The 11,680-nt window shown below is 42.4% G+C and overlaps 1 protein-coding gene and 1 long non-coding RNA gene across 2 annotated transcripts; both read left to right on the forward strand.

Annotated features, from left to right (window-relative positions):
* Positions 1-341: 341 nt before the first annotated feature.
* On the forward strand, positions 342-3,563 carry LOC109778334 (uncharacterized). Its single transcript, XM_020336886.4, has 7 exons — positions 342-712; positions 831-911; positions 1,400-1,434; positions 1,948-2,027; positions 2,428-2,511; positions 2,656-2,764; positions 3,087-3,563. The coding sequence occupies exons 1-7, from the start codon at positions 449-451 to the stop codon at positions 3,223-3,225; spliced, it is 792 nt and encodes a 263-aa protein (XP_020192475.1). The 5' UTR covers positions 342-448; the 3' UTR covers positions 3,226-3,563.
* Positions 3,564-5,533: 1,970 nt separating this feature from the next.
* On the forward strand, positions 5,534-10,777 carry LOC123493599 (uncharacterized). Its single transcript, XR_012182982.1, has 3 exons — positions 5,534-5,749; positions 7,549-8,434; positions 9,208-10,777. It is a non-coding gene; the product is annotated as an uncharacterized lncRNA (long non-coding RNA).
* Positions 10,778-11,680: the final 903 nt, after the last annotated feature.

Below are 11,680 nucleotides of genomic sequence, written 5' to 3' on the forward strand. Positions count from 1 at the left end.
CCTGCTGGGCTGGAGATGTATAGTACATTCAAGTAATTCAGTTTTGTAGCTATAAGTGGGTCCCACGTTATGTCGGTGCCACATCGTCCATATACGATGCCACGTCGACATATTTTATATCTACTGATGAGATTAGCACCGTGTTTGCACGTTTATGCTAAGTTTTAGAACTAGTTGGGCGTATTTTTAAATTTAAACACTAAAGTAAACATTCATGGCAACTTGAAGATGCATAGATAAGAAGTTTTCTGAAAAAAAAAAAGTTGAAGCACCAATGATACGTCTAAGAAAGGTCACTGTAGCTTCATAACTTCCTGCTGCAAGTCAGTGGATCCGGTTCCAACAGACGCAAGAGCCGAGTTGCGCTGCGCCACACTTCCTTCCGCACGAGCCAGGCACGTTCCGCTTGCGCGCGGCGCCGGAACGACAAAGGGGTGCCGTGAACGTGATGGCCGCTTCGCTGGCTGCCTCGCTCTCCTTCCCGCCGCGCGGCCACCCGGCCCCCTTCGTCCGGAGCGCCCCGTTGGCGTCGCCGCGGCGAGGCGCGGGCCGCCGCACCCTCCCCGTCCCGGCGCACGCCGGCGGGGACGGCGGCGGCGAGGGGGGCGCGGAGAGGATACTGGACCCGCTCGCCACGCCCTTCCAGGTCCTCGGCCTCGACGCCTTGGCCGGCTACTCCGCCGCGCAGCTCAAGGCCGCCTTCCGCGCTCGGGTAGTGTACTTGCTCCTTGTTGCTCAGTTCGCGCCCTCTCCGAAACAGCTCACTTTACCGAGCTCGTGCAAGGAGGACGTCGTTAGCAGCGACTTGACATTGTGCGTTCTCGTTACAGGTGAAGGAATTTCATCCTGACGTTTGCAAGGACACGGAGAATGCAGATTTAATAATGAGGCGAGTACTGGAGGCCTATGAGGTAATCGTGTTCGCTAGATGCCTGAATACAGCGACCATTACAAAGTAACAGGACCAGGTGTGGCCTTAAGGCTAGAGTTGCTGAACTTGTTGCTTTTGAATTTGTAAGAATACCCTACTAGTTTGTGATCTTTTGTTCATTTCTTGCACTGCAACACATCTTTACAGGAGGGTCTGGTGTACTTGTGTAAACATTGCCACTTTTTTTTTTTGAGAAACATAATTTATCGCTAAAAGAATCAGTACCCCTGAAAGAACTCGATGGCGTAATGCAGGGACATATAGTTATTAACAAAAATAGAATTTATGTAGACTTGTATGTATTCAGTTCTGTTTATTTCTTACTTTTCACCCTTCTGCATCTACAATCAAAGTGTTTAAAATCATGTCGTTATCAAATAACTCAACATTATCCTTTAGATGATCATTTCCTTATTTTCACCTTCCGTTTACATGTTGCTATTAGTCACACTGCTTCGTTTCACACAGATGTTATCTGGCAACATGGGAATGATGCTTGAAAGGTAGTAAATTCTTTCATGAGCTTGTATTTTAACATATGATGCAATGCTGATTGGAACATTTGCTTCCTTCCATAGATTGGGTCGCAAGTCATATCAGCTATTTGTCATGACAATCTTGAATATGTTCCAAGTACAGTGGATGAAGCAGTGATTCTAGTGTCCGGGGATATTTATAAGTTAAAATGACCCTATATAGTAAAATTTTGAAACATGTATAGTTGAAGGAATGAATTGTCAAAGGCTGATCAGGAAATGCTACAGTTGTACAGAGGTTGCCTGAGAATAATTTGTGAAAAAGGGAAGGGAATATATGTGGGTTACTAGATGCTAATGAGGTTTAAGGTACATCGACCAGTAAATCTACTCAATACAAACTGGCTGTGTCATGTCGACTTTACAGTCTTTGTAGGCATCTAAATACTACAAGAAACAGTGATTTCTGCAACTCTGCACAAGTTTAAAAATATTCTCAGCAAAAATCAACTCATGTGTATACATTGGAATGTTGTGCAGGAACAATATTGACCCATTTGATGAACCTGAGTGTGAAGCTCGCGACATATTTGTCAATGAGCTCCTTTGTATTGGCACTGGTACTTATCGCATCATATTGTTTCTCTTCAGTTGGTGTGAAGGATGTGGTTTAGGGCTAACTAAATACAGTGTTTGCATTGGCACTGAGAAACTAAACTTTACTGAAGCAGATCTTTTCTCCGATAACCCTAACTTTACGAGATTTATGTCCTGCTAATTGATCTACTACTACAAGATATGCTGTCTTCAGAATTTAAACAAATACACTGTTGTTTTACTAAGGATCTGTACGCCGTTAATATTGCGTGTATGGGTTGAAGCCACTGAGTTTGGCCGGTTTCCTTGTTTTGGAGTTAACATATATCTTTTCACGGAGGAGCACACTGTAAATGCATGTACAACTTGACATATTTTGGCAGCTTGATCTGATAACTGAGAAAAAAATGATATCTTCTGCAGGATGCCCATATTCTTGTGTTAAAAGGGCACCTCATGCATTTGCATTTGCAGATGACATTGGTACAGCTCGTGCAATATCTCAAGGTAGGTTGAACATTGCCATTTGACTTGATTGGAAACTTCCATAGTATATCATCTGCCAGTGAATTCTTCGCAGACAGCTTGTGCAATACTCCCATCTCAATCCTTTCTGTTTTCTATGAAATGATGTACCCTTTTATTTTTCAGGTAATGGTGACGATTACCCTGTCCAACTTGCTGTTGGGCAGTGTCCGAGAAAGTGCATATACTATGTGACACCTTGCCAACGTACTATTTTGGAGGAAGTTCTTGCTAGGTAAACATTACCATCTGAACTGAGATATCTTCAGGGTTTACTAAAAGTGATATGTACCTACATATCACTTTTACTCCTCTTTCATAGGTTTCCTCTAATTCCACATTTCATCTTATCTACCATTTTCTGTCGATTAGCATGTCAAAAAGAGCAAAAGAGCTTCCTTAGCTCGTCTTGCAAGTGAAACATTGTTATTTTCAGTCGATCACAATTTTCAGCAGAAAACTACAGGCTACCCGAGATATACATCAGTAGTTGCATGTATTCCCTACCCACAAAACCTGTGCTAATCTCTCTTCCCCAATGCGGATGTATGCCACAGCATATTGATGACGCCATGGGACCTCTCTGAAGCAGCAGTTCTGGATTCGCTCACGTCGAAAGCAATGTTTGAGAATAACAGGTACAGGAAGCCCAAAAGAGAAGCAAAATCATCTTCTGACTATGTTGATTGGATGTGATCTGCTCCTGAAGAACAACCAAACACTGGCAGTCCCGACCAGATTGTTTAGTCGTATGCTATGATGAGCATATTGGTGTAGTCTAGTGTGTAGTGTATATATATTGTTGCAGTATAGAGGGCAAAGCAAAAATAATAACCTGAAATTGGCAAAGTATACTGTTTGTTTTGTGTATAGAATGGAACTGGCTGTGCGTGGAAAAAGGCCAGAAATTCATAGTGGGTTTCAAAGTGTTTTTCTGTATAGTAGACAATGGACTTATACCAGAAATTTGGAGTTGTATCTGTACAAAAATACAATGTTAAAAGAAATTCAACAAAAAAAATCATGCATGTTAATGTTTGAGTCTGCTATTCGTATGTAATTTTGCTGGCAAAAACAATAAGTTTTGTGCTCTTTGCAGAAAAAGACAAGTTAGTAAGGAAAAAATGATTTCTTGGAATTGTTTTTAGTTTTTAAAGTATTTTTTTAGATTTTACTGTCCACCCATGTGTAGGTGGATCCAGTTGTAGGTGTTTAGCCTTTCTTTTATTTGTTCCGTATTGTGTACAAATTATCTGAACGGATCATAGTCCTTGTAATTGCATCCAATGAATCCCAGCAGATAAAATAAGTGTGTTAAAAAAAGCAGATAAAAAAATTTGGCATAGCAAAAGGTTTCGAGTAAATTAATGTATGTAAAAATAACAACACATCTTTTTATATGCAAAAAGAACAAAATCAGGAAAATTTTCTAATTTTCAGAACAAACATAGCACTAGAGTCCAAGGGCTAAAAATAATGTCTTCTATATGGTAGCCTAAATTAAGGTATTTTGATGCACACTAAACAGGTTCTCAACATAAGGATCTGAATGAAGTGTCGTCGGTTTAGTTATCCATTTCTAAACAGTAAACACTTCTCAGGAGATCCTGAATTTTATTAGCACCGTTAGTTTTAGGCAACAAGGTGATTATGCCATAGTTCAGTCTTTGAACATCAAGAGATCCCTTAACAACCAAAGAGATGTATAATGCCAGTTTTTACAATCTCCCAACAGTGCCGACATAATTCAATAGGGATATCATCAGGACCAGGAGCCATATTCTCAACATTAAAGGTTTAATGAGATCAAAATTATTAACCTCGTCAAGGAACTCGGAAGCATATCAAAGATCACTGGACAAACTTGTTAGAGTTGTGTCGAATATTATTATACAAGGTAGGTTATAGTTGAACTTGGTTTTGGACCGTGTGTAGACAGGGTAGGAGTTGTGTCCTAATAGTACACTTGTATCCCAGGCCTCTCATATATATCGGGGATAGACACACACGATGTAACCTATGCCAACATAATAGCACAGGGGCGCAAGGGGGAGCCGACGGCGTGTGCCGGCGCCCGGGCGCCGGGGTGCAGTACTGTGACGGTGTCACGGGGAGGAGCGCCCGTAGTCAGGCTTCGGGATGTAGCCATATCGGTGAACCTCATTAACAAATCTGGGTGTCGTGCTCGTGCGACTGCTTAGTCCTCGGATAATCGACGGAGCGTTTCGGATTTATTCTAAGTGGTATCATGAGCAGAGGCACGAAGCAGCGCAGGCGTCTGTCCGTAGCAGGTTACCGGATGGATTGGATCGGGAGTTCTCGGCTAGATCGGAGATGGCGGTGGCGGCAGGCCGCGCGGAGTATCCGGTCCAGCGGCTGTAGCGGGGTCGAGGCAGAGGCGATGACGCGTTGGCAGCAGTCTCTCGACGACTCGGATCGGAAGGGCGGCGGTGGCTGCGTAAAGTGCGTGCATCGGACGCCAGACGTGCAGCAGCGGGAGGCAGATCGGATCAGGAGCGCGTGAAAGCGGCAGCGGCGTGACATGCTATAGGGCAGATACTGGTGCGTGCGGGCAGGCAACAGCAGCCCACGCGTGGGCCAGGCAGAGTAGCGGCCCAGCAGGGCGGGGCTGGCTGGTGCGGCGCGAGGCTGGCATAGGCTGCGAGGCCCAGCTTCACCTCGTGGTTGCGCTGCTATTTTCCGGGGCTGTTGTGCTTGGCGTTGAAAGCTAGTACGTGAGAATTGTTTAGAAAAAAAAGGGCTTGCTGATACGTGGAGAAGGTAACTTATGGAAAGACAAGAAGGAATTGTGTAGAGAAGGGATCTAGCGTGGTCAAGTTTTGCACAGATATTTTTTCTTGGGACGCGGCTAGGGAGCGGCCGGATGCTCCCTAGTATTCCCTGACAGCCGGCCATAAAAGGAAGGTTTTGGCCCCCCTGATGAAAAAGGAAACCCACCTGTTCGCACTGTATCACGCGAATTGCATGCCCACCCTCCCCGCAACCCAACTCCCCCTGGTCCCCCCATCACGTGACTCCCAGCCGTTCCCTTCTCCTGAGCAAACCAGCCCCGAATCCCCATCTTCTTCTCCCCCAAGCCTCATTCCCAGATCTACAGACCTCGGCTCACCCTGCAATGGCGACATAGGAGGGGTGTCAGTCAAAGGAAATTGACAAAAACTGAAAGAAAATACAAAGCAAGGACGCACAGGGAGATCAGGTTTGCCCAGCTCTTTCATATAATTTGCCTGGGATTTGCTAAAGTACCTACTCCTGTCCCTGTTGATTCTTCCTGCAATTTTTGGATTATTTTGTTCAGGTTTATACAAAAAGACTGCATATACTCATCTAAATTGTGCTAGAACTTCTTTTTCATGAGTGCTAGTAAAAAAAAGAGATCTTTCTGTGGTTATTTTTATCCCAAAAATTACTAGGATTTAGGATCTTCTGTGAGCAAATTCTGTTGATTTTGAGAGCAAATTGTGATGTTATTTCAAGCAACGAAAAACTGTGATTGACAAACAGGGCTAGGATAGCTTTGTTTCATGAAACCTTTTATGTGGTCTCCAACATTAGTGAAACCCCCTGGTCCTGAGCAACTACCTTACTTACTTTAGGCAAAAGCTATGTTCCTTTTAAGCAAATCCTATGGTTTTTAAGGCAAAAAAGAACTCTGCTGGTCTCAAGAGTATAATCTGTAACTACTATTGATCTACTGTGGTTATTTTTATCCCAAGAATTCCTAGAATTTATAAACACATCTTTAAGCAAAATTTTGTTGATTTCGAGAGCAAATTGTGATATTATTTCAAGCAATGAAAAAACTGTGATTGGCAAACAGGGCAAAGATAGCTTTGTTTCATGAAACCTTTTAGGTGGTCTGCAACATTAGTGAAACCCCTTGTTCTGAGAAAGTACCTTACTTACTTTAGACAAAAGCTATGTTCTTTTAAAGCAAATGCTACAGTTTTTAAGGCAAAAAAGAACTCTGTTGGTTTCAAGGAGATAAACTGCTGATACTGTCATCGGCTAAAAAGTGTTGGGGGAGATATTAAAACCCTTCTTATTGGGATTCTTATTTCAAGCAACTACTGTTGGTTATCTGAAGCAACTAACATGATAATTTCAAAAAAAGAACTAACATGATTGTTGTCAACTACTATACTTAAAGCAATATTGTTTTCAGCATCTACTGAATATCCTAAGCAACTCATACGAGATACTGCATATTACTACAACAAGAAAAAAATGAATGAAATAAAAAAAACTGCCCAGTAGTGAATATTACCTTCAAGGAAAAACGGTTGAACATTGTTTCCTACTTTAAACATGGACATGTTATGAATAGTAGGATGCTCCAGTTGCATTCTGAAAAAGTATGTTAGTTTGGAATGACCATACTAACTGCCTAATAATGATTCTGCAAAGAAGGATCATATAGAAACAGAAAGACAAAAGGAAAATAGCAAATGAAAACGGTCTTGTGCATAAAAGATAAATGTTCTGTTCCTCCCAAAACAAAGCAACTGAAAACTTATTTGAACACAAAGAGTGCATCACCCTTGACTACTCCTAAAAAATCGAACATATAACAATCTACTCTCGATATCAGTCATGTTGACACAAGTTTCGCAAAAGATAAAAAGATGCACTTTGATGAAGAAATAATCTTCTCCATGCGCCTTGCTTCACCAAAACCTTGAATCACATGGTGAACTATTGCTCTCCTGTGAACATTTAGAAAACAAAAGAAATTACATCACGGAAAAAATACGTATGTTGTAAGAAACTACTGTTGATATATTGTGCCCAGATAAATGAAAACATGTGTAGAGAAAGAGCGACTTGTGTTTGGTTTTTCATGCATGTATGTTTACTGGATTTTCTAGCAACGCTCTGGTAAAAAAAGAAAATCGCATCAAGCTGAATGTTGTCTCTTATTAAATTTCTTGCCTACACTCCGTGTGTTGGATGCTTACTTGATTCACCTGACTTGCTTCGTCAACTTGGTGTGTGCAGGGTGGAGATGATTGACCTAAATGAGTTGCCAACAGAATTTGACCCTCAAATGCAAATTCCTAACAGCAGTAATCTTGGAGAACATGCATTCTGCACACAGCACAGCAACCCCCGCGGTGGTGCTTAGTCTCCTAATCCTATGCTTACACAAAATGTTGCAACACCTGTGACGGGCACAGTGGACAGGGCTGAGCACTCCACTGACGCTGGGGGGACAGCAAGAGGTGCAACTGTCCTTGGAGAAGAAGCAACGGATACAGATGCACACACCCTTGATGTCACAGCGACTGCAGATGAAACTGGAGGCACTATTGGAAATGGTTTGGCAGGCTTGGAAGGTGAAAACGATGATGAAGCTTGGTCACAGCCTAAGGTGCCATATGTTGGAATGAGGTTTGACACTATGGAGGGCGCCAAAGAACACTACAACGCATATGCTTTGCAACTTGGGTTTTCTGTCAAGAAGAACACTCCAAGGAAGTCTGTTAAAACTGCTGAGCTGATAAAGCAGCAATTTGTGTGCAATAAGTTTCGCAAACCTAAAGTTGATGATGGAGGAGCAGAAACAATTCCTGCCCTAGACAGATTGTAGAACAAGGTGAAAATATTGATGCAGAGGATGAAATTGTCTTTCTTGATGATGAAAGCAAACTAAAAAAGAAAACCAAGAAGCGGAAGCGGGATACAATAGTGCAAACAGGTTGCAGAGCCAAGATGCTGGTGAAGTTATTAGATAGCCGTTGGGAGGTCATTTACTTTGTTGCTGAGCACAACCACCCGTTAGTTGACAAACCATCTTTGACTAAGTACTTGAGATCACACCAAGGGATACCACCAGAAGAAAGGGCTTTCCTCACACATCTCCATAATTGCAACTTGACAACAGGTTTGGTTCCCTCCTAAACTATGACTAGGAAGAATCATGAACTATCCTTGGCTTCATGTGTTAGTTGGTCATACCTTATGCATGTACTTCTTGGTTTCTCTTGATTGTGGAAAATTAACTTTGTTCCAAAGACTGACCTTGGTTTGAGATGCTTACACCCCACCTTGTGTTATTATTAACACCAAAAAAGATGGGAATTTTAGGTTTGTTCCATGATTTGCCTTTGTATGCTCTGTAAGTTGCTCAAACCCTACAAACCTGCTTGCCTGTATTGTTTTTTAAACCCTTAAAATGATGGAAATCTGTTTTCTTCCTACAATTGCCTTGGTTTCTGTGTGAGTTGCTTGCACCCTACTTGTATGCACTATTATATAAAGCCTGAAAAAATGATGGAAATTTGTTTTTTTCGTGTACTTCACCTATCTTGTTGCATGAGTTGCTCATACCCTACCCAACTACTTGCCTGGTTTATTATTCAAAAAGCGGGATTTTGGTTTCCTCCTGGACTTGCCTTGTCCTGCTGTGTAAGTTGCTCAGACCCTAACCAAGTGTTGCCTATAGTACACTTCCTTGTCCCTTGGTTTCAGTGTGTTAGTTATTCATACCTTAGGTGGAAAAAAGGTCTATACTTCACTTCAAGACTCTGTTTAAACTTGTATGCCTTTATTTGCTTGCAAATGATGTATTAGTTGGTTGAAGATCTTGTGGTACTGTCCAACTACCTCTACATACAAATGCACTAAACTAACTAGCCACTATGTTTTTGCTTGCAGGTCGTATGATGCACATCATGTCAGATTACTATGGGACGGAGCTGATTGTTCCTTATGGTACTAAGCATATTTCAAACTTGAAGTCAGAATTGAACAAGCATGCCACGAAAGAAGGTGATATGATTGAGACAGTTGCCTACTTTAAAGACCAGCAAAAAGAGGATCCAGATTTCTTTTACAAGATAAAGTATGATGAGGAGGACAGGGTGGAGAATATTTTCTGGGTTGACGGTGCAGCAAGGAAGGCTTATGCAGAGGCATACCATGACTGTATCTCATTTGACACCACGTACATGACTAACATGTATAACATGCCCTTTGCACCATTCATTGGAATTAATCGGCATGGACAATCATTCATGTTGGGATGCGGGTTTGTGAGGCAAGAATTGGCTACAAGCTTTGATTGGTTGTTTGGGACCTTTCTTGAAGCAATGCATGGTCTAGCACCTACTAACATCATAACCGACCAAGACATCGCGATGGCACAGTCAATTAAAAGGATGTTCCCAACAAGTGTCCACCGTTGTTGCTATTGGCATATAATGAAAAAAGCTCAAGAAAAGCTTGGTGCCTTGTTGGGGCGAAACCCTGGATTGTCGGAAGATTCAAATAACTGTATTGACTTCAGCTTGACGCCGGAGGAGTTCGAGGCTGCATGGGTGATACGTCCATTTTGCATCATGCTTTTATATTGATATTTATTGCATTATGGGCTATTATTACACATTATGTCACAATACTTATGCCTATTCTCTCTTATTTTACAAGGTTTACATGAAGAGGGAGAATGCCGGCAGCTGGAATTCTGGGCTAGAAAAGGAGCAAATATTAGAGACCTATTCTGCACAACTCCAAAAGTCCTGAAACTCGAAGGAAGTTATTTTTGGAAATAATAAAAAATACTGAGCGAAGAAAATACCAGAGGGGGCCCACACCCTAGCCACGAGGGTGGGGGCGTGCCCCCTGCCTCATGGGCCCCCTGGTGGCCCTCCGGTGCCCATCTTCTGCTATATGAAGTCTTTCGTCTGAGGAAAAATAATAAGCAAGCTTTCAGGACGAGACTCCGCCGCCACGAGGCAGAACCTTGGCGGAACCAATCTAGGGCTCCGGCGGAGCTGTTCTGTCGGGGAAACTTCCCTCCGGGAGGGGGAAATCATCGCCATCATCACCACCAACGATCCTCTCATCCGGAGGGGGTCAATCTTCATCAACATCTTCACCAGCACCATCTCCTCTCAAACCCTAGTTCATCCCTTGTATCCAATCTTTGTCTCATAGTCTGGGATTGGTACCTGTAGGTTGCTAGTAGTGTTGATTACTCCTTGTAGTTGATGCTAGTTGGTTTATTTGGTGGAAGATCATATGTTCAGATCCATTATGCACATTAATACCCCTCTGATTATGAACATGAATATGCTTTGTGAGTAGTTACGTTTGTTCCTGAGGACATGGGAGAAGTCTTGCTATTAGTAGTCATGTGAATTTGGTATTCATTCGATATTTTGATGAGATGTATGTTGTCCATCCTCTAGTGGTGTTATGTGAACGTCGACTACATGACACTTCACCATTGTCTGGGCCTAGAGGAAGGCATTGGGAAGTAATAATTAGATGATGGGTTGCTAGAGTGACAGAAGCTTAAACCCTAGTTTATGCGTTGCTTCGTAAGGGGCTGATTTGGATCCATATGTTTCATGCTATGGTTAGGTTCACCTTAATACTTCTTTTGTAGTTGCGGATGCTTGCAATAGGAGTTAATCATAAGTGGGATGCTTGTCCAAGTAAGGACAGCACCCAAGCACCGGTCCACCCACATATCAAATTATCAAAGTACCGAACGGGAATCATATGAACGTGATGAAAACTAGCTTGACGATAATTCCCATGTGTCCTCGGGAGTGTTTTCCTTCATATAAGAAATTGTCCAGGCTTGTCCTTTGCTACAAAAAGGATTGGGCCATCTTGCTGCACTTTATTTACACTTGTTAATCATTACTCGTTACCAATTACCTTATTACAAAACTATCTGTTACCGATAATTTCAGTGCTTGCAGAGAATACCTTGCTGAAAACCGCTTATCATTTCCTTCTGCTCCTCGTTGGGTTCGACACTCTTACTTATCGAAAGGACTACGATAGATCCCCTATACTTGTGGGTCATCAAGACTCTTTCCTGGCGCCGTTGCCGGGGAGTGAAGCGCCTTTGGTAGGTGGAATTTGGTAAGGAAAAATTTATATAGTGTGCTGAAATTTACTGTCACTTGTTACTATGGAAAGTAATCCTTTGAGGGGCTTGTTCGGGGTATCTTCACCTCGACCAGTAGAGCAAAGAGTTTCTCCTCAACCTACTGAACCTACTGAAAATGAAGATGTCTACTTTGAAATTCCTTCGGGAATGATAGAGAAACTGCTAGCTAATCCTTTTGCAGGAGATGGAACATTGCATCCCGATTTACACCTAATCTATGTG

The sequence above is a fragment of the Aegilops tauschii genome, chromosome 1 (assembly GCF_002575655.3).
Source record: "Aegilops tauschii subsp. strangulata cultivar AL8/78 chromosome 1, Aet v6.0, whole genome shotgun sequence".
Classification (NCBI taxonomy): domain Eukaryota; kingdom Viridiplantae; phylum Streptophyta; class Magnoliopsida; order Poales; family Poaceae; genus Aegilops; species Aegilops tauschii.